We start from the raw sequence: 24526 nt of genomic DNA on the forward strand, positions 1-24526 counted from the left end.
TATTACATGTTGAAATGCAGGCTTGAGGGCTAGGAAGAGAATTTCTCTAAAAGTGGAGGCAAAAAGGAATTGAAGTAGGTAAATGACAGGCAGACTATAGTGACAGCTAAAAGCCCATATTTAATACAGTTTCTATTCAGCTCCATTTTACTAACATGATTTCATGTCTTAGATGGCAAATGAAGGTAGAAAGAATGGGGAGAGACAGGTACAGGACATGCAATCCTCAGGCAATTGAAAGGTGTACAATTAAATTACAGGAATTGTGTTTCTGTGAGCCAGAATTTTAGCTATAACATCCTAAATTAGGTAACTGAAACATGAAAGCAAATCAGAAAAAATTAGAAATACAGACTTTGCAGAAATGAAAGAGCTTACCTGCTTTAGAACTTCAACTAAAACTAGACAAAAAATGAAATCTACTGCTAAGTCTCTCCTTTCAAGAAGATAGTCTCTTTCACGTTGCTGTTCATCCCTGAAACAAGAATCTCAAATTAGGACTGCATTATGAAAAGAGCTCTTGGTTAGTATTTCATGTAATTTACTGAACTCCTAGTATATATGGTGTTTCATGGCAACTGTTAAAAGTTTTTGTAATCACCCAACATATACATTGCATTTCTTGTGTTCTCATTTTGTACATTAGGAACTTACATGCAAATCTCACGACTACATCTGTCAGAGATTAAACCTAATCTAAAAGAATTAGAGGGACTTTCTGGTGGTTCAATGGTTAGGACTCCGTGCTTCCAGTACATGGGGTATGGGTTCAATTCCTAGGATCCCACATGCCAAGTGGCATGGCCAAAAAAATGAATAGAATTTATACCCTACTGTTGTGTGAAAATTGTATAAATTATGTTGAATTATGTTGAATCTTAATTATGTTGAATAGGCTCACAGAGCTTTTCAGGCCTACTATATCCTTCTACTTCTCTGTATTCTGTTAATTTTTAGAGTTTGATATTGAAACTCCAACTAAAAATCTTATCTACTTCAAAAAATTATTGTAATATATAATGGAACGATATGTAACCTTGTTCTGTATTTTCCAAGTCTCCTGTGTGTTATCATACGGTCATAATTTAAAAAAAACAAAAATTAAACATACAAATGGAAAATTTTTAATAAATAAAACCATATTTTAAAATAAATAAAAGAATAAGAGGAAGAAAAATATGAAAATACAGTGCCAGGTCATTTTTTCACAAATCTAAGTTGGAAAATCACACGTGGCATCTGCTGAAGTCCAATTCTAAACCATGGGCCATCATATGAACACAAACATGTTTTACTTAAATCCATGATCTCCCTGGGAAATTTGAAGAAAGAAAAGACAAGTTCAAGGATTTAACTCCAAGAAGAGTCTCAAATGTAAGAATATAAGGTTTGAGCAGTCTTCTAATATCACAATTGTTTCCCTTCACAAACCATTTGAACAGTACTTTCTTTGAATATTTTTTTAACTTTGTCGATGACTGTTAAAGCTCCTCACTGCACTACTGAGACAGCTCTCTTGAAATGCATTTTGGCAAGACTAGCTCCAGTGGTGACTCCTGTAGGGCAGCACCTACTGTGATAACTTCACTTGATTCAGAGTTTAAGTATGAAATATCTTTTCCCTCTGTTACCAATTCATAACAAAAGTAACCAAACAATAACAATCGTCAGCTGATAACACTATAGCCTCTTCATTGGAAGTACTTCAAGCCCAGACAGCAAAGTAAAAAAATGCGCCACTTACCCCTTAGATTTTGTGCTAGACCGAGGCCTATATTCATACGATTCATCTTCAGTTCCGTTCTGGCGTTTGTACCAGTCAAACAAGGTGCGGAGTAAGGAAGGGAGACAGTGCTCTGCTACTGAGCTCATAGAGCTTATCAACTGAAAACACAAGATGTTGCCAAAGACAAAATACATCAAAGTGCCACGCTTCTAACTCTACTCGCAATCACTTAGAAATGAGCAATATTTCCAGAATAAATTAACACGAAACATAGTAATTCAAGAGCAATAAATGTGTTTCAAAATAAAAGTAAGGGCTGGGAGTCTAGCCAAGTAATAAAGTATAGTGAGTTACATTTCACTGACTATTAAAATTTATCCAAATCCTTGCAGTTTAGTTCATTGGCTTTCCACCCTTTACCTGCCTCCATATGCTACTCGTGTAAAAACACGACTGTCAGTAACATCCCTGATTATATTCACGACACCTCTGGGTGAACTGTTACACACAGCATGAAACAATCACACCTACTTCCTTTTCCTGGCCAGCTCCTCTCTACTCATGTGAATGAAATGTTCTGAAATGTTATCACTAGAAGGGATAAAGAGATGCAGAAACAGAGCAGACCATACCACGTTAGAACTATGGGGAAAGCTCCACTTGACTCTGTGCTGCTACGACACGGAACAGAGAATTATAATTACACAATTTGTGATACTCACAAATACACATATTAGAAATATATTACATACACGCTTTTCAAGCTTAAAATATATAAATGGACAGCATAAAATTAAATGGAGTGGGACAGATGCCTGTCACTCAATTTGAGGCATCCCTTAAACTATCTGAATTGTAGGTTAGTTTTATCAGATTCATTTCATGAATGAACCCAGCTTGCCTGTAGTTGTGGTAAGAGGTGCACCAGCTACCATTAGTCATCCCTAAGGTCACTCTTCATCTTGAGGATCCAGAGAAAAAACATACTCTCTTCATAAGAAACTTTGTATCTGATTCAATCCACGGCTCATAAAATCAGTATTTTAAAATTAGCGTACAGTGAAATATACTTCACTTTGTTTGACTTAACTAAAGAAACTACAGGCTGCGGTAATACTCAAGGTCTCATTCAGTTCCACAACTGTAGGAAATGTCAGTCAAAGAAGATAAATGGCTACCTCTAGGAATTAAACATTTATTTTTCCTAATATTTTATATTTTTCATGTAACAAAGAATGAAACAGGTTGATTGTGCATTCATTTCTTTTTTTATAATCTGTCTTCCTTTAATCACACATTTTGATTTATAAATTATCATAACCTGACAGTATAGTTCCTAATATAGAAAATTAAAATAAAAACAAGAGTCTAATTTTATTTATGCATTTTGAAATTTTATATTTCATTAACAATGAATACTATCAATCAAAGGAAATCTCTTTTAATATTTAAAGAAGGAACAATAAAACATCATCTGCTACTGTAAATATATAAAAGCAGTTTATTTCAAACGCAGCTTTTATTGTAAAAAAGAATCAAGCTATTGGGCATGATAATTTAGTTTTATTAATCATTTACATAAGAAAAGAAATGGAAATTTCTTTAAAATATTGCTTAATAAGTTTTAAATTCTGATCATTCATTCATCATTAGTTAAATAGATTCAAGATGTGAATAATCTAAAATACTTTAGATTACCTTTAAAATATTAATAATACTTTAATAATAACTAATACCTAGTATCTTCTGTAATGGCATTAAGATTTGAAAAGGGCTGTATGAAGTGACTTTATTATTACCATAACAAAAGCCTTCTTATTTACAGCTTCTTCTTAGATCAGCAGCTATTTACTAAGTGTATACATCAGAATCACCTAGGGAGCTACTGTAAAATACAGGTGCCAGAGCACCACTCTTGGTCAGCAGAACTGGAGCAGGATCCAGAAACACAGTAAGTAAACTTGTAAGTAAACACTTACTTGGTAAGCCTCCACCAAGTAATTCAAACCAATCATCTCTATCTAATCAAGCAGACTAACATGAGCATTAACTTCTATTTCCTAGATACCTAATTATGAGAAATGTAGCTCAGGAATACTAGGTGGCAACAGAAAGTTGATCTTGGTTATTGAGTTTTGCAGACAATCGGTATATAATGAAATAATTATTGAGCAAACATAATTATGATAAAAATAACACTTGATCAAATATTCAATATTAGCAAGAGGAAAGAACTGACATTAGACAAACACCACTAAATTTTAGATATTAGTATTCTATATAAAGATTTCTGGTTTGGGGATTATTTTGGGGTGGGGAGGTTGGCCATTGTATATTTTCTTTTTAAGCTTCTTTGGCTTTCTGACACAGGCACTCCCCTTGATCTTTGCACAACCACAGCTACAAGTTTGAGGATGGGGTATAGTCAATGCCTCCTAGGACAACCCACAATGACTGCAGACGGGGACTGCAGATAAATGCTGCAGGCCTCCATTCTTCAGACAGACAAGTATGGGCAACATTCTCAATAGCTCTCAGAATGGAATGAACCCCCAGGGCCCAGAGCAGTGATCTCTTTCAATTCTTCCTCTTCCCTGCATCACTCTCTCAACTCTCCTCCCTAGAATCTCTTTTTGAAACAAGTCCTTGTCTCTGGCTCTGCTTTTAGAATGGGGAGGAAAGCGAGAAAACCAGGCCTGATGCTTCAATATAAAGGTTCTGAGAGCCCCAACAGGAAAAAAAAAGTAAATGTTAAGAGGTCAAATATGTAAAATTGTATATAAGGAAAGATTGAGGGATATAACTGAAAACCTGAAAATTTCCAAAGGGCAGAGTAAAGAGTGTACGAATGAAAAGCAAAGTTTTAAAATATTTAATAAACAGAAATCAATAAAGTTCACAGATCATAACTCATTCTATTTGTTTTGTTAAAAAAAAACTACCAAGGAATTCCATGGCAGTTCAGTGGTTAGCATGCCATTCTTCCATGCTGGTAGCCTGGGTTTGGTCCTTGGTCAGGTATCTTACTTTGTGGGTGTGTATAATACATATGTGTATATTTATATAAAACAGTCTAACAGCTCCAGATAGAATCTAGTGTATAAAGATATATAGGGCTACTAAACAAAATATAGAAATTTCTTAATCCTGGGTGTATATGTATTTGGATCAGACTGTTAGGATAAACATTTTCTCTTCAGGAAAAAAACAAAAAACAAAAACTGGCATACCTGGTCAAACTGAAGATCTTCACCCCTCTGAAGAGATCTAGATAATGGCTTCTCCTACAATTGAAAAAAGTATATGCAAAATATTAGATATTTTACATAGATTAAACAGTTGAGATTTGTAAGTTGGTTTTGCTTTCTTTTGTAATTAATTAGTTTTAAGGAAAGGTGCTGATGTGCTAATACAAACAAAATTTAATTAATTTAATTTAGAAGAGCATACACAGCATGACCCTTTCTGTCAGCCTTACTATCTACTTTCCTTGCGTCCTATTCCACATAGAATTATTTAACTTACTGAACGTGAGAGGTGTCTCAGATTATGTTGAAATCTATTACAACTGATTCTTTTATTGAGATTCTTTAGGATGATTTTCTAAACTTTCTATATTAGGCTTTCTTATTGAATTTTTACCTGAAATATTTATCATAAAAAACCAGTGCCACTCTTCAACTGGAATTTAGAAATTTAGAGAGAATTTAGAATTTTTAGAATTTTAAATCCAGAATTTTAGAATTTAGAGAAAAACTGGAATTTAGAAATATGTATATTCTGAAGCTTATCTATCCAAGAGTCCCAATTTCCTTCTCTCATTTGGTGGCTCAGAGGTTAAAATGTCTGCCTCCAATGCAGGAGACCCGGGTTCAATCCCTGGGTTGGGAAGATCCCCTGGAGAAGGAAATGGTAACCCACTCCAGTATCTTGCCTGGAGAATCCCATGGACGGAGGAGCCTGGTAGGCTACAATCCACAGGGTCGCAAAGAGTTGGACACGACTGAGCGACATCACTTTCACTTTTTTTCACTTTTTCATGACAATAAACTCACAAACATATTTGCCACTGAAATGTAAAAATTCCTAATCTAACTATCAGAGAATCATGTTTCTAACTAGTTTAATTGGAGTTGGTAAAATACTTGAATTTTATGCCGCTTGACTTTCTTTTTAATTAATTTACTGTTATTAAAGGATAATTGCTTTACAAATTTTGCTGTTTTCTGTCAAAACTCAACATGAATCAGCCATAGGTATACATAGGGTATATCCCATCCCTTTTAAAACTCCCTCCCCGTCCCACCCCTCTAGGTTGATACAGAGCCCCTGTTTGAGTTTCCTGAGCCATACAGCAAATTCCCATTGGCCATCTATTTTACATATGGCAATGTAAGTTTCCATGTTACTCTCTCCATACATCTCACCCCATCCTCCCCTCTCCCCATGTCCATAAGTCTGTTCTCTATGTCTGTTTCTCCACTGTTGCCCTGTAAATAATTTCTTCAGTACCATTTTTCTAGATTCCATATATATTTGTTAGAATACAGTATTTATCTTTCTTTTTCTGACCTCACTTCACGGTTCTAGGTTCATCCACCTCATTAGAACTGACTCAAATGTGTTCCTTTTATGGCTGAGTAATATTCCATTGCAATAAGGAGTTCATGATCTGAGCCACAGTTAGCTCCTGGTCTTGTTTTTGCAAGGTTCCTCCGTCCATGGGATTCTCCAGGCAAGAATACTAGAGTGGGTTGCCATTTCCCTCTTCAAACTGTATAGAGCTTCTTATTGCCAAATTCAGACTTAAATTGAAGAAAGTAGGGAAAACCACTAGACCATTCAGATATGACCTAAATCAAATCCCTTATGATTATACAGTGGAAGTGAGAAATAGATTTAAGGGACTAGATCTGATTGATAGAGTGCCTGATGAACTCTGGATGGAGGTTCGTGACATTGTACAGGAGACTGGAATCAAGATCATTCCCATGGAAAAGAAATACAAAAAAGCAAAATGGCTGTCTGAGGAGGCCTTACAAATAGCTGGGAAAAGAAAAGACGCGAAAAGCAAAGGAGAAAAGGAAAGATATAAGCATCTGAATGCAGAGTTCCAAAGAATAGCCAGGAGAGATAAGAAAGCCTTCCGCAGCGATCAATGCAAAGAAAGAGAGGAAAAACAGAATAGGAAAGACAAGAGATCTCTTCAGGAAAATTAGAGATACCAAGGGAACATTTCATGCAAAGACGGGCTCAATAAAGGACAGAAATGATATGGAACTAACAGAAGCAGAAGATATTAAGAAGAGGTGGCAAGAATACACAGAAGAACTGTACAAAAAAGATCTTCATGACCAAGATAATCACGATGGTGTGATCACAGACCTAGAGCCAGACATCTTGGAATGTGAAGTCAAGTGGGCCTTAGAAAGCATCACTATGAACAAAGCTAGTGGAGGTGATGGAATTCCAGTTGAGCTATTTCAAATCCTGAAAGATGATGCTGTGAAAGTGCTGCACTCAATATGCCAGCAAATTTGGAAAACTCAGCAGGGGACACAGAACTGGAAAAGGCCAGTTTTCATTCCAATCCCAAAGAAAGGCAATGCCAAAGAATGCTCAAACTACCGCACAATTGCACTCATCTCACACGCTAGTAAAGTCATGCTCAAAATTCTCCAAGCCAGGCTTCAGCAATACATGAATAGTGAACTTCCAGATGTTCAAGCAGGTTTTAGAAAAAGCAGAGGAACCAGAGATCAAATTGCCAACATCCGCTGGATCATGGAAAAAGCAAAAGAGTTCCAGAAAAACATCTATTTCTGCTTCATTGACTATGCCAAAGCCTTTGACTGTGTGGATCACAATAAACTGTGGAATATTCTGAAAGAGATGGGAGTACCAGACCACCTGACCTGCCTCTTGAGAAACCTGTATGCAGGTCAGGAAGCAACAGTTAGAACTGGATATTGAACAGACTGGTTCCAAATAGGAAAAGGAGTACATCAAGGCTGTATATTGTCACCCTGTTTATTTAACTTACATGCAGAGTACATCATGAGGAATGCTGGGCTGGAAGAAGCACAGGCTGGAATCAAGATTGCCGGGAGAAATATCAATAACCTCAGATATGCAGATGACACCACCCTTATGGCAGAAAGTGAGGAGGGAACTAAAAAGCCTCTTGATGAAAGTGAAAGAGGAGAGGGAAAAAGTTGGCTTAAAGTTCAACATTCAGAAAACTAAGATCATGGCATCTGGTCCCATCACTTCATGGGAAATAGATGGAAAAACAGTGGAAACAGTGTCAGACTTTATTTTTTTGGGCTCCAAAATCACTGTGGATGCTGACTGCAGCCATGAAATTAAAAGACGCTTACCCCTTGGAAGGAAAGTTATGACCAACCTAGACAGCATATTAAAAAGCAGAGACATTACTTTGCCAACCAAGTTCCGTCTAATCAAGGCTATGGTTTTTCCAGTAGTCATGGATGGATGTGAGAGTTGGACTGTGAAGAAAGCTGATCGCTGAAGAATTGATGCTTTTGAACTGTGGTGCTGGAGAAGACTCTTGAGAGTCCCTTGGACTACAAGGAGATCCAACCAGTCCATTCTAAAGGAGATCAGTCCTGCGAGTTCATTGGAAGGACTGATGCTGAAGCTGAAACTCCAATACTTTGGCCACCTCATGCGAAGAGTTGACTCACTGGAAAAGACTCTGCTGCTGGGAGGGATTGGGGGCAGGAGGAGAAGGGGACGACAGAGAATGAGATGGCCGGATGGCATCACCGACTCGACGGACATGAGTTGAGTGAACTCCGGGTATGGTGATGGACAGGGAGGCCTGGCGTGCTGTGATTCATGGGGTCGCAAAGAGTCGGACATGACTGAGTGACTGAACTGAACTGAATATTCCATTGTGTATATATACCACAACTTCTTTATCCATTCATCCGTCAATGGACATCTAGGTTGTTTCCGTGTTCTAGCTATGTAAATAGTGCTGCAGTGAACAATGGGATACATGTGACTCTTTCAATTTTTGTTTTATGGAACTTAACTTTCTTAATAGGCAAAAGGTTTGGTATGTCGTTGGCACTTGAGTCCTTAAATGCTAAGCACACTCTGGTAATTATCTTGCAGACAAGTCTTCTATCTCTAAACCAACTACTATGCATGATAAACATGCAACATGATAATGATACTGTCCAATAATATATATGCCCAATTAATTCTAAGTCTCACAGCAAGTTCAAGAGAACACTGCTTCTGTAAGAATCTAAAAGTTTGAAAATTACTGAGCTATCCTAATGTGAATTGTGTATTTAAAACCTGGGCTAGGGGTGGTGTAGGAGAGAGAATAAGTTGTTTCTTCCCAACTTACTTGACTTGATCCCCCTTTCATTGTAGTACTAAACTGAAAGGTTTTCAGTAATATTTTGAGGAATGCTGATCTACGTAGTTCATTACCCGACAGTATATTTATACAATAAAGTAATGACCAAGAAGTCTAAAAGAGAGCAATTAACTTTTCCAGAAACACTCACATTGCTTTCTTATACTCAACATTTTTCATTTCTCAATAAACTCACACTTTCTCAAAGATTTCTGAAAATTTCATATCCTCACAGAGTTTTCCCTAAACCAAAAAGTGACAGTTAGCTGATTTTTACATAATAAGAACTCAGAAATGATGTCTGAATACGAAATACTCATGTCACTATCAGTTAAAAAACATTAATTTCTTGGACTCCAAAATCACTGCAGATGGTGACTGCAGCCATGAAATTAAAAGATGCTTGCTCCTTGGAAGAAAAGTTATGACCAATCTAGACAGCATATTAAAAAGCAGAGACATTCCTTTGCCAAAGGTCTATCTAGTCAAAGCTATGGTTTTTCCAGTAGTCATGTACGGATGTGAGAGCTGGACTATAAAGAAAGCTGAGTGCCAAAGAACTGATGCTTTTGAACTGTGGTGTTGGAGAAGACTCTTGAGAGTCCCTTGGACAGCAAGGAGATCCAACCAGTCCATCCTAAAGGAAATCAGTCCTGAATATTCATGTGAAGGACTGATGCTGAAGCAGAAACTCCAATACTTTGGCCACCTGATGCGAAGAATTGACTCGTTCGAAAAGACCCTCATACTGGGAAAGATTGAAGGCAGGAGGAGAAGGGGATGACAGAGGAGGAGATTGTTGGATGGCACCACTGACTCAAAGGACCTGAGTTTGAGTAAACTCCAGGAATTGGTGATGGACAGTGAGGCCTGGAGTGCTGCAGTCCATGGGGTCGCAAAGAGTCAGACACAACTGAGTGACTGAACTGAACTGAAACGTACTGCACTAAATGAGCTATTTCAAGTCTTGAAAGATGATGCTGTGGAAGTGCTGCACTCAATATGCCAGCAGATATGGAAAACTCAGCAGTGGCCACAGGACTGGAAGAGGTCAGTCTTCATTCCAATCCCAAAGAAAGGCAATGCCAAAGAATGCTCAAACTACCGCACAATTGCACTCATCTCACACGCTAGTAAAGTCATGCTCAAAATTCTCCAAGCCAGGCTTCAGCAGTATGTAAACCGTGAACTCCCAGATGTTCAAGCAGGTTTTAGAAAAGGCAGAGGAACCAGAGATCAAATTGCCAACATCCGCTGGATCATGGAGAAAGCAAGAGAGTTCCAGAAAAACATCTATTTCTGCTTCATTGACTATGCCAAAGCCTTTGACTGTGTGGATCACAATAAACTGTGGAACATTCTGAAAGAGATGGGAATACCAGACCACCTGACCTGCCTCTTGAGAAACCTGTATGCAGGTCAGGAAGCTACAGTTAGAACTGGACATGGAACAACAGACTGGTTCCAAATAGGAAAAGGTGTACGTCAAGGTTGTATACTGTCACCTTGCTTATTTAACTTATATGCAGAGTACATCATGAGGAACGCTGGGCTGGAAGAAGCACAAGCTGGAATCAAGATTGCTGGGAGAAATATCAATAACCTCAGATATGCAGATGACACTACCCTTACGGCAGAAAGTGAAGAGGAACTCAAAAGCCTCTTGATGAAAGTGAAAGAGGAGAGTGAAAAGGTTGGCTTGAAGCTCAACATTCAGAAAACAAAGATCATGGCATCTGGTCCCATCACTTCATGGGAAATAGATGGAAAAACAGTGGAAACAGTGTCAGACTTTATTTTTTTGGGCTCCAAAATCACTGCAGATGCTGATTGCAGCCATGAAATTAAAAGACGCTTGCTCCTTGGAAGGAAAGTTATGACCAACCTTGATAGTATATTAAAAAGCAGAGACATTACTTTGCCAACCAAGGTCCGTCTAGTCAAGGCAATGGTTTTTTCCGTGGTCATGTATGGATGTGAGAGTTGGACTGTGAAGAAAGCTGATCGCCGAAGAATCGATGCTTTTGAACTGTGGTGTTGGAGAAGACTCTTGAGAGTCCCTTATACTGCAAGGAGATCCAACCAGTCCATTCTAGAGGAGATCAATCCTGGATGTTCATTGGAGGGACTGATGCTAAAGCTGAAACTGCAATACTTTGGCCACCTCATGCGACGAGTTGACTCACTGGAAAAGACTGATGCTGGGAAAGGTTGGGGGCGGGAGGAGAAGGGGACAACGGAGAATGAGATGGCTGGATGGCATCACCGACTCTGTGGACATGAGTTTGAGTGAACTCCGGGAGTTGGTGATGGACAGGGAGGCCTGGCGTGCTGTGATTCATGGGGTCGCGGAGAGTCGGACACGACTGAGTGACTGAACTGGAACTGGAATTGGACAGGGAGGCCTGGCGTGCTGTGATTCATGGGGTCGCGGAGAGTCGGACACGACTGAGCGACTGAACTGAACTGAACTGACTGAAATACAAATTACTAATCAAGGACTTTGTATTAACCTCTCAGTTTGATTATAATACAGTTGAGGACGGCCTAATCATTGTTCAAGCAGATGTACTTTCAATATGAGACTTTGAAAAGATAAACTATTTAAAAATATGCTTATAGTATCTGCAACCCATTAACATAACAATTAAAAGAATACAAGTTATTCTCCCATCCAAGTACTAACTGGGCCCGATCCTGCTTAGCTTCTGAGATCAGATGAGATCTGGGTGCTTTCAGAGTGCTGTGGCCATAGACCAAATTATTCTCTATATTCACATATAGATGAATGCAAAGACTTACGTATAAGAATATTTACTGTACTACCTTTTTTTGCTGTTGTCTTCCCTGTAGCTCAAAACGTAAAGAGGCTGCCTGCAACACAGGAGACCTGGGTTCAATCCCTGGGTCAGGAAGATCCTCTGGAAAAGGGAATGGCAATCCACTCCAGTATTCTTGCCTGGAGAATTCCACGGACAGAGGAGCCTGGTGGGCTACAGTCCATGGGATCACAAAGAGTGGGACAGGACTGAACAACTAACACTACGCTATCTTTTCTCACAGTGACCTGTAGTATTCAACTGTTAGAAAGAATGAGACAAATACACATAGGCTGACAATAGAACAATCTCTGATTTTTTAAATAAAAATAGGTACAGAAAAAACCTATGTATATAAAATCTCATGGCTGTTTTTTTTTTAAAGGTGGAAAGTGCTACAGAGATTGATAAATAACAGACATGAAAAATAGCAAACTAAAACTATGGACAGTGATTACCTTGATAAAAAATAAAAGGATCACTATTTTTATTGCTGCTGCTGCTAAGTCACTTCAGTCGTGTCCGACTCTGTGTGACCCCATAGACGGAAGCCCACCAGGCTCCCCCGTCCCTGGGATTCTCCAGGCAAGAACACTGGAGTGGGTTGCCATTTCCTTCTCCAATGTGTGAAAGTGGAAAGTGAAAAGTGAAAGTGAAGTCGCTCAGTCGTGTCCGACCCTTAGCGACCCCACGGACTGCAGCCTACCAGGCTCCTCCATCCATGGGATTCTCCAGGCAAGAGAACTGGAGTGGCTTGCCATTGCCTTCTCCTCACTATTTTTATTATATAACCTTTAAAACTATTTCTACTTTTTATAGTGTCATTATTTTATTTTTTTAATTTTATTTTTTTTTCAAAAACAATTTTAGGAATCTTTACTTAAAAACAACCTTATCTTAAAATGGAGTAACTCTGGTTTTACGAGCAGCAAGCAAAGGACAGAAGCAAAAATGCATTACAGGAGCATTAAGTTCTACATTAGGTCACAGCGTCTAATCTGAAATCACACCCATAATATCATTTTTCGGGATATCTGGGAAATAGTTATTTCCCAGGATGTCTGAACCATAGCTACTCTATTTTGACTTTTAATTGTATATTGTCATTATTTTAAAATAATAGAATATATTAATAATGAATCTAAAGTCCACAATCCCTTATATTCTAATTTGACCCTTTGACTAGTATCTGTGTGCAGAGTACCAACAGCAACATGAAGCTTCCAGGGAAAGCAAGAGGGCTTACTGAAAAAATTTTGACAGTGTAACAGTGATACTGAAATATTTCAATAATCTGCAACTAAACATGGCCTTCTCTCCTACTAAACAATCCCTATTATTGTAGATTAAAAAGTCCAATGACAGAGCAAAGAAAATATTATCTTAGACTTTAGGATAGGAAACCGCAATGGAGGTGGGGACTTCCTCATGACCACTGAGAAGATGACATTTGAGTCACAATCAGAGGGAAGGGACTGAGCTTGCCATGCAGAGTAGGGAAGAGATAATCCAGTCAGTACCTTGGAACTCTCCAAAGGCTGAGGAACTGGAGGACTTCAATACTATGAAAGTGTGGATGAAGGTGAAGTTACAATAAGAATGTTGATGGATTTCCCTGGTGGTCCAGTGGTTAAGAATCCATCTTGCCATGCAGGGACAGAGGTTCAATCCCTGGTCGGGGATCTGAGATCCCACATGCCGCGGGGCAGCTAAACCCACGTGCCACAACTTGAGAAAAAGCCAGCGTGCCACAATGGAGACTCAGAGCAGCCAAAAAATTTAAAAAATAAGAGGGCTGGTATGGTATTGACCTGTTTTATAGGCTTTTTATTAAAAAGAGAAAATTAAAAAAAAAAAAGAGGTTGGTTGAATGTTTAGGGAAAGTTTAAACCCTACCTCTCACTCCCTTCACCCACTCTTACTTAGCAAGTTGGCCGTCTCTCCATCCTGTGCATAGAGGAATTGCCCTTCTTAGCAAAGAGCAAAACAGATGTCGGCTGGGAGATTCTACAGTTGAAGACAGGGCATCATCCTGAAGACAGGGAGCTTAAGTGAAAAAGTATATGCTAAATATTAAAAAAATAAAAAACAACAGCTATCTTCTGCCTCTATATCCCTTGAATGTTAGTAGCCAAGCCTAAACCTTCTCATCTGGGCTATTGAAGCACCCCTCTCAGGAGATTCTGACTAGCTCCCAGCAAAAGAGCTGACACTGATGGTTCAAATTACCACACGCTAAAGACCACAGTCAAAAAGGCCCTTCCATGAAGGTGGGGCTTCCAATCAGCTGCTCAATGCCTCAATCATAATAAATAATATATACCATGTAACAATAAACTTGTGAGGAGAAGAGGGGAAACTAACAGAAAAATGAAAGACCAGAAACTCTTTAAAATACAAAGATATTTAATACTATCAAAAAAACAGTGGATAGTGCACAGTTGTAAAAATGCTGGTCCTAAACTAAATACATACAGTCTATATTAGCAGGTGATTGGTTAAAGTCCTTTTCCCCATCTTCTTTATAGGTCACTGGCAATCTAATAACAGTGACAAATAAGCACAAATGTGCCTGGATCAGTTATTCAGGACTGATCTACCTCCTTGTAGGAATAAAGAAACCTAAGGTATTGGATTACATAGCTTGCAAGCTGAAATTTTAATCAATGGTTGCCCTTCCTTTTTGAATCTTCCAAGATGAAAATAAAATCATGGCTGAAGTCAAGCTCAGCTAACCTTTGAATCTTTCAGCTTCCTTAATTTCCTTTTATTATGAGTTCTAATATGAGAACAAAAAGGCAAGTTCTCTCATTTTAGTGGTTGATTAAATTCTTTTAACAGAATTCTTTCACATGGGTGCTTCTAAGTTTCCATGTAACCTACGGTCCATCTGACCATGAGACACGTTAGGCTCCTTGTATGTAACAATTTGTGGATGCTTTTTCTTTAAAACAGAATGAGAGTTTCATTCGAGAACTTGAGAGAGTCATCTTGAACAGCAGTTTATTACTGGAAAAGGTACAATAGCTTTCAAAACAAATGAGATCACAATAAACGCATCTGAGGCTATAATAAAAACATTGTGACGATTTTAGATTAAATTTATTTTCATTATCTAATCGTGATGCTGGGTAGATGATACACCATCTACTCAGGCTTGGACATAAATGAAACAAAGCTGGCAGAGATCTGATTTAGACAGGAAGAAATTATGCTGGTACATAAGATGTGGTGGTACAAATGGTAAAGAACCAGCCTGCCGATGCAGGAGATATAAGAGATGCAGGTTCAGTCCCTGGGTTGGGAAGATCCCCTGGAGGAGGAAATGGCAACCCACTCCAGTATTCTTGCCTAGAGAATTCCATGTACAGAGGAGCCTGGCGGGCTACAGTCCATGGAGTCACACAGAGTCGGACATAACTGAAGCAACTTAGCACGCGCACACAGGAGTGTAGGTGGTAGAATCTATAAAATATGATGATGATTTTCTCAGCCATTGTTTGTCCTGAGCTGCTGGAGTCTACGACATTTGTGTATTTTCCTGGTGTGTCGGAAGGAGAAGGAAGGAATGCCTCTTATCTCTTAAGTGGGGTAGAAACACCTATTTTTTAATGGAATCCTGAGCACTACTCACTATAACTCAATAATCTCACTTTAAATTACACAGTGGATGTTTCTGAAATGAACTGTTAATTGAATGAATAAAATATAGTCAGCATCAGTCTATTCTGAAAGAAATATTAGAAGCTCTGGCTAACACAATGATACTATGCTTTGTCAGAAGGAAAATAAGGGTGCAGGCCACAGCAGTGTTCTCAAAAATAAGTTCAATTTACATGACAAACTTTTACTAAGAGCCTACCACCAAGGACAGCGCTGCAGGTACAAGAGGAGAGAGAAAGACCTGGCTCTTGGTATCAAGTAGCTTACATCAGTAAAGATAAATATGTAAACAATAAACCATACTATGACAATGTCAGAATCTAGGAGTGTGAACAACATTACTATGGTAAAACACAGATTCATTTAGCTTAAGGAAGGACCACTATGTTAAAAGGAACATGTGGGAAGTTGGAAGGATGAGTAGAGGTTTAAAAACAGAGGCGTTAAAAGCATTTTAGATCAAGAGAAAAATAAAAACAAATACATCAGAACAACAGAATATATAGAAGATGCTTTGAAGCCAATACTTTTGTCACAGCATACATCAGGATAGGAGAATCAAGAAACATTATACAAACTATAACAAGGCTTTGAAGAGGCTGAAATTACTCCCCCAAGAACTTGAATTTAATACATAGGAATGAAAAGGAAGCAAGAGTTATAAAGCAAGAAGGTAATAATACTGATACTTGCGTTGTAGATGAGAACAAGGGAAATGGAAAGGTGATGGACTGCTACTTGACTGGTTAGAAGGCCAATGCAATGGTCTAACATGACAGAGTCTGACCCTGAGTTAGGTCAGTAATACTGGCATTGGTTGAAAAAGGGAAGAGCAAGATATAAAACTGACATATTATACACTCGTTCAAAGTAGGTAATTTCACACACATTACTCTCAAGACTTTTATATTTCAAAATTGAAATTCCTTTAAGCATACAGACATTTTAGAGCTGTTAGGACCATACTACATCATGCTATTTATAAAACATTTTATAAAATAGGAAAAGAGTTTTTACAATGTGCTGTGTATGCTACAAACTGTTGAAGCCAAGTGATGGGTCTAGAGGGGTCATTATACTATAATCTCTATTTTTCTATAAGTTTGTATTGAGATATATGAGTAAAAAGAGGTGTAATATATTTCAAGTACAGAAGGTGATAAATACATATATACTCTGAAAGGATTCTCACTATCAAGTTAATTAAAACATCCATCACCTCACATATTCACTTTTTCTTTCTTTCTTGTTTTTAGTGAGAACACAAATTCGACGTTCTTAGCAACTTTCAGTTAAACATAGTATTATTAACTATAATCATCATGCTCCATAAGCCTTTTTTTAATGTATCTTTTAAAAGTGGTTTCCTTTCTGACTGTATGCTATTTAAGTAGGCCAGTAAAGCAATCTAACATGTAATTCATAGACCATGGATGAAGAAAATAACATTTTATAGGGTAAGCACCTTTCTAATTAAACCTGATAAGCACTATTTCATATCTATAAACTCTCATAATCCTAATTTTTACAACAGAATTTTATATTATATACATGTTATACATACATTGGTATAAATATATATATACATATATATACACATTGGCATAAATATTAACTTGTTATGCAGAAAGCAATCATTGAAAGACTAAACTGAATATATTAATAATGAGATGTACAGTTCTCAAATATACATTTTAGTTAATGATCTTTTATGTACTATTATTTCTTAAATCTCAAATACATGATTTCATAGACGCTTTCCTCAGAGTAGTGTCCTCTATTTAAAGATCAGAAAGAAACTCGACGCTTGCAGACACCCCACCCACAGACCATCACAGTATGAGCAGTAAGTCCTACTTAACTAAGAAAATTAAGAACATATATTTCCTTTATCTTCCCTCCTTTCTTAGGTCATCTTTATTCTCTTCTCTTCCCTTCCTTTCTTCCTTCCTTCCGAGAAAGGACAGCAGGTTGACTTAAGCCTAACTCTTTGCTCTGCTGCTTACTGGCTTTGGGCCTCAGACAAGTAACAGACCCTCTGGGTCTCAAAATAGTGGTGAACATCTATCTCTAATTCAGTTATGTAAGGAATAAATACATTTCAGCTGCTACATCCTCTACCTCCATCTTCATTATCACCACCCAACCAGCTACCAACATGATCTTGATTCATCACATATCCGTTCCCTTTAAATCCCAAGAGTTACTTTCTAAAGCTACTTCACCCTGCAGAAACGATTCTCAGGCTATTTAATTTCCAAGTCCAATAACCCATTCCCCAGTGTTCACTGTTCTCTGCGTCTATTATTTGACAATAATAATGCCATTCTATAGTTTCTTTCCCGTGATGCTATCATCTGCTGTTTTGACTTCAATCATCACCCTCATGTAGATGATGCCAAAATCTATGTTTCCTGCAAATTCCCAAAAACAATTTCCAGCTACCAAATAATTCCACATGGTCTAGATTGCTAGTAGCTCAAGTTTAACATACACAAACATCTTAATCATCCTTACTATCCCAATAAAACTCTTGTTTCCATTATCAAAGTAAATACACTACCATCTTTTCGAACACTTCAAAAAATCTTTAACCCTTCATGCTCACTCAAAATATGTATTCCATTTGAATTGTGCATCAAGTTCTACTGATTCTGCTTTTGTTACTTATCTCACTTTTTTCCACTGCTAATGCCCTAGTTCAAGGCCCTTTTCATTTCAGCCTGGATTTATACAACAGCTAAATAACCTCCGCCTTTCATCCATTCTCCTTGTTGTCCAACCACTGTATTATCTATCGTAAAACAGTCATCACAATTCTTTAGAATCCAACCCAAACCTTAGTTCTTGTTTTTTTGCCTTCCTTCTTCCTCACGATAAGTAGAGCTCCTCATGCTTTTAAGTATCCTCATGTACTATAAATTCAAAGCTGTTTACTTAAGTTTGGCTATTGTCTTATCACTAACTCATAGAATATTTTAGATTTTCTTTCATTTTCCCTTATGCTTTATCTGTCTCAATAATTCCCCTTATTGAAATCATTTTTGTTCTTTTGTTACCTGCAGTGACTCATCTAAGTGTATTCTAGAGTCATTACAGCTTTTTAGATGACCAATTATCATCACCTTTCCCTTTATTTTTTTTAAAGACATTATTTTTTAGAGTAGTTTTAGGTTCACAGTGAAACTGAGCAGAAGAATAGATTTACTGTATTTCCCTGTGCCTACACAAGCAGAGCCCCTACCATTATCAACATGTGCACTAGAGGGGCGCATTTATAACTGACACATCCTAATGATGTGTATAAACTCTACAGACTGCACTATGGTTCACAACAGGTGTTGTAAATTCTATGGGTTTGGATAACCCTATGATGATGTGTATCACCATTACAGTATCATATAGGACATATTCACTACCCTAAAAATCCTGTGTCTGCCTATTCATCCCACCCCTACCACTGCCCAACCTATGGCAACCACTGATCTTTTACTGTCTCCATAGCTTTGTCTTTTCCAGAATATCATATAGCTGGAATTATACAGTATATACCCTTTCAGATTGGCTTCCTTTAATATTTTTCAAGTTATTTTCTTTGGAAAATCTATAATATACTGGTTAAGGCAAGAAAATATTTCAGGTTTATAGGTCAGCTCTACTCACCAAAGGTTCAGCCATTACAACCTCAATTTTCTTTTCAGCTTGAACAGCAAATTCTGCAAAGAGGCTCTTGATGACATATTCACCAGGCTTGACATCTGGGTCAATTGTAATGCTTGACATGATGATATTCTTTTTCCCCAAAGTGGAATGAGAGTTGGAAGAAGTGCAGTACTTATTCACTTTGCTGACTGGTGCTGAAGCTAAAATAAAAGAAACAAAAAGAACTCTACTTTAATAATCAACTCAATTAGGCCAACCATAACCACCTGATTTAATATGCCTCCTGCCCCAAACCCCAACCAGATCTCCCAATCTGTATTACCAGACTCTATTTTTTCTATTACACTTGTTGCCTTCTAACATACTGCCCAACATAACTATAACTTCATTATATATCATGTTTATTATGTACTATTTATTTATTATGTGCTATTTTTCTCCCTGCCCTGCTGTTGTGAATTCTATAGGCTCAGAGACTCTCTTTTGTCTTTTTTTGTTCACTGATGAATCCCAAGTGCTTAGAACAATACCTGGTATATACTGGGGATACAATACCTACGTAGTGGATGAATAAATGAATTCTAAACAAAGTTGTATGCAATGAAGGAAATATGTGTGAATAAATAAAATGCAAATTGGGTTAAGAAGTTAAAATACACTATTTTGGAGAGAATGCTCTGGAAACACATTTGAAAAAGTGAACTACATTTGAACTCACATCTAAATGATGAAAAAGGGGAAGCAAGACAAAGCACCAGGAACAGAAAGTGCACAGTTGAGTGTGAATGTTTGAAAAACTAAAAAAGGACCAGTGTGGCTGAAGCTCAAGGGATGGAACAGGGGTGTAAGGCAATGTGAGATCAAGTTAGAAGCATTAGTCAGAGACCAAAGTTTTAGAGCTCTGTAAGGAAAATGAATATTACTCTCAATTCAATGAAAATTCAGTGCAAAGTGATGACTTGGAGAGAAAGACGATCTGGCTTCTCTTTAAAAGATCCCTGGCTTCTCTGGAGAATGAATTAGATGAGGGCAAATGTAGAATTGGGGGAGCCACTAGAGAAAATCCAGGTGAGATGATCACAGCTTGGGCTAAACAGCATGGTGATGGCATAGGAGAGAAGGGTCTGTCAGATGTTTGTGGACTTGCTACTGACAGGAGGGCAAGCGATTAACAGTGACTCATAGGACTTTTCTTTGAATCATTCAAAAGAGAGATCAAGATGACATTCTGCCTGGCAAACAGTACATCGAACCAAGTGTGACATAAAAAGATCATCTGTTCTGTTTTCTTGACGCCTGGGCAGCCTACCTGGCTTTTATCTACAGTTTCTCCAGTTGCCTTCATCTTCCTACCAGCTGCATCAAACAGACCTTCCCACTCTCTAACTTCAGCTTGTGACATCCCCTTTGGCCTAGAATACCCACGGAGAAACCTGTAAGAAATGTACTTCTCTACCTTGACCTGGTCTCCAGAGACTGCCCTTTCAATATGCTGACCTAGAAATTACTCCCTCCTTGAAACAGGAAGCAGAACACAATTTTTCAAACACTTTCTGTTCATGTGTGTGTTATATAACCATAGGACAATAAATTTAATCTAAAGAAATATATTCCCAACTCATAAGGAATTGTTCTGTCAACTAAAAAAACAAAAAAACCTACTCTACCAAACATATGTCAAGATATCTAAAGTGACTGTGATAACTCCTAAAGAAAATTCTAGAAAGTAATATAAAATCAGGGGAGGGCAGTCACTTCAGAAAAAAATCATTTGCAAATATAAAAAATAAATATTTTTGAAAGACTGAACTTCTAAATGCCAAAGAATGGCTTACTTTCATGTCCTATTCATTATCTATGTTTATTTATTTTTGCATAGTACAGAATATTTTCCTCCAATGCTAAGATTACAAATTAGTCATGCATGATGCTTATATTTTCAAAATAATAATAATAATCCAGAGACTATCATAAACAGTTAATATTGCATATAAAATAAATATCTTTGTATCACATAAAATTAAAATATATATGGTATTCTAGAACTAAAATCATATAAAAGAGTTCAAAATAAAAATTCAGAGTCCTTTGAACACAGTGCATGCTATTTATTTTAAACAATGACATGTTTGTTTACTCTGTTTCATGATCCAACATTGTATATTATAAAGGAGAGAATGTGGTAACAAGTGTCACTATGGGGAAAGAAGATCTTAAATTGAAAAAATTTATTTTGGATCATTAAGAATACTTTATATTTTATATACACATTATGTTGGATAGCTGTAGAGAATCATAAAATAGTCCAAAAGGCTACTCAGTTTCTAGAATTTTAATTTACATTTTAGGAATAAAAATGAGGATAAAACATTTTTAAAATTTTGACTTATGGCAGTAGATGCAAAATATATCTTTTCCTGTACTTAAGATTCATAAGGTCATATGAGAGTTACATTTATATTTCTTGGGCTTTAACTTTATAATAAATGCTTTAAACAAGAAGCCTATAATAGATCTTGCCACTTGAACTGTAGACTTTGGTGAGGTATAAACTTAATGCATTTTAACTTTTAAAGTCTTCTCAGAAGAACTTTAGTTAAAATGATCTCTCAAATAACTCATCGCTACTGTTTTCTACTTCCTAAAAAGCATAAACATAAGTATAAATAAATATCCCTCAGTTCAGTTCAGTTCAGTCGCTCAGTCATGTCCAACTCTCTGCAATCCCATGAATCACAGCACGCCAGGCCTCCCTGTCCATCACCAACTCCTGGAGTTCACTCAAACTCATGTCCATCGAGTCGGTGATGCCATCCAGCCATCTCATACTCTGTCGTCCCCTTCTCCTCCCGCCCCCAATCTTTCCCAGTATCAGAGTCTTTTCCAGTGAGTCAACTCATCGCATGAGGTGGCCAAAGTATTGCAGCTTCAGCTTTAGCATCAGTCCTTCCAATGAACACCCAGGATTGATCTCCTTTAGAATGGACTAGTTGGATCTCCTTGCAGTCCAAGGGACTCTCAAGCGTCTTCTCCAGCACCACAATTCAAAAGCATCAATTCTTCGGTGATCAGCTTTCTTCACAGTCCAACTCTCAACATCCATACATGACCAAGGGAAAAACCATAGCCTTGACTAGACGGACCTTTGTTGGCAAAGGAATGTCTCTGCTTTCTAATATACTATCTAGGTTGGTCATAACTTTCCTTCCAAGGAGTAAGCGTCTTTTAATTTCATGGCTGCAATCAGCATCCACAGTGATTTTGGAGCCCAAAAAAATAAAGTCTGACACTGTTTCCACTGTTTTTCCATCTATTTCCCATGAAGTGATGGGACCAGATGCCATGATCTTTGTTTTCTGAATGTTGAGCTTCAAGCCAACCTTTTCACTCTCCTCTTTCACTTTCATCAAGAGGATTTTGAGTTCCTCTTCACTTTCTGCCATAAGGGTGGTGTCATCTGCATATCTGAGGTTATTGATATTTCTCCCGGGAATCTTGATTCCAGCTTGTGCTTCTTCCAGCCCAGCGTTCCTCATGATGTACTCTGCATAGAAGTTAAATAAGCAGGGTGACGATATACAGCCTTGACATACTCCTTTTCCTATTTGGAACCAGTCTGTTGTTCCATGACCAGTTCTAACTGTTGCTTCCTGACCTGCATACAAGTTTCTCAAGAGGCAGGTCAGGTGGTCTGGTATTCCCATCTCTTTCAGAATGTTCCACAGTTTATTGTGATCACACAGTCAAAGGCTTTGGCATAGTCAATGAAGCAAAAATAGATGTTTTTCCCTAGGTATCATAATTGCATTTTCAAGACATGTGCCAATACAGCCATAAGTTTTAGGGAAACTTGTATTTATCTTCCAAATAAAGGTCTCACTTCCAAATATTTGCATTACATTCTAACATTAAATACTTCAACTTGAAAGAAAAATCAAATTTTTAGTGTTTAAGAGTTAATCAGTTAGAAAAAGACCCACACCCCAACTGAAAACTGGACAAAAAAGGTACAGAAACAAGCTACAAAAGATAAAATGAGCCAATAACCACAAAAACAATATTTAACTTCACTGATATTTTAAAAATAAATAAAAATTAGATACCTTTTTTATGTACCAAAATGGTTTCCCCCAATTGTGTATTTCACTATAATGTTCAGCTTGGTTAAGATATGTGAATTTTTCTCATATTCTGCTAACAGTTAAGAAAAAGGGATAGTACTCTAAGCAGGGTTAAGAAGGTTAGTTTCTACATAACTAGATTAACCTGATGTCACCAGACTGCTGTGTCAAATATTTTATGAAGCTAAATAGTACTATTTCTCTATATGCTATTAAAGTCTTTTGAAAATTTTACATATGTCTACTAGAGAATAATGACGTAATTGTTAGTATAATTCTTAACACAATTCAGGCATTGAATTACAAGTTGTAAAAACCCAATGTCACATTAAACATCCTTGGAATATAAATCTATTAAACTCTGATAATAAAAAGAATAAAGCAAGACCTGATTAAGATATAAAAATTAAAAGCTAGCCTGTGTACCCTTTCTCATAGATATGTGTGAAAGTCACTCAGTCGTGTCCGACTCTTTGTGACTCCATGGATATACAGTCCATGGAATTCTCCACGCCTGAATATTGGAGAGGGTAGCCTTTTCCTTCTCCATTCTCATAGATAAGGCGCAAATAAAAAGTAAATATGGCACTTCGAAAATTATTTATTCATTTTTATGATTGTGCTGGGTCTTTGTTGCTGTGTGCAGGCTTTCTCTAGTTGCAATGCAAGGGCTTCTCATTGCAGTGGCTTTTCATTGCAGAGCAGGGGCTCTAGGAGCTCAGGCTTCAGTAACTGTAGTATATTGGCTAAGTTGCTCCAAGGAATGTGGAATCTTCCATGGGACAAGGATCGAACCCATGTCCCCTGAATTGGCAGGAAGATTTTCAACCTACTGGACCACCAAAGAAGTTTGGTATTTTGAGATAGTGAGCTCTGTATAACATTGTACTTAGCATGTTTCATAAAAAAAAAAAAATTGCCTTCTTCACGCTCATAAGTCTCCTATTCCCTTATAGGATAAATTTAAATTCAATGAAGGAGAACAGACATGTGAGAAGAGACACAAAAACCCTAAGTTGAATCATGTTTGATTTCATTACTTTATAGCAGTGGTTCGTGTTGTCTTCTGTCTCCGTTATATTCCTGCGTGCAACACTCTATACAATAAACTCCCTCAAATTCAGTGACTTTCAGTGAT

The 24526-nt window shown here is 37.5% G+C and overlaps 1 protein-coding gene across 11 annotated transcripts in view; it reads right to left on the reverse strand.

Annotated features, from left to right (window-relative positions):
• The window catches only part of FRYL (FRY like transcription coactivator), a 271149-nt gene that overhangs the window by 128141 nt on the left and 118482 nt on the right, over positions 1-24526 (reverse strand). For all 11 annotated transcript variants that reach the window (XM_055434641.2, XM_055434638.2, XM_055434637.2 and 8 more), the window contains 4 exons: positions 19268-19467; positions 4957-5010; positions 1745-1884; positions 379-475 (listed from right to left, as the gene is read on the reverse strand). In XM_055434641.2, the coding sequence (XP_055290616.1) occupies positions 379-475; positions 1745-1884; positions 4957-5010; positions 19268-19387 (411 nt within the window). In that variant the 5' untranslated portion in view covers positions 19388-19467. The remainder of the gene's footprint in view (positions 1-378; positions 476-1744; positions 1885-4956; positions 5011-19267; positions 19468-24526) is intronic.

This window comes from Moschus berezovskii, chromosome 5 (assembly GCF_049115385.1).
Source record: "Moschus berezovskii isolate FMDL1 chromosome 5, NW_MosBer_1.0, whole genome shotgun sequence".
In the NCBI taxonomy this organism is placed as follows: Eukaryota; Metazoa; Chordata; class Mammalia; order Artiodactyla; family Moschidae; genus Moschus; species Moschus berezovskii.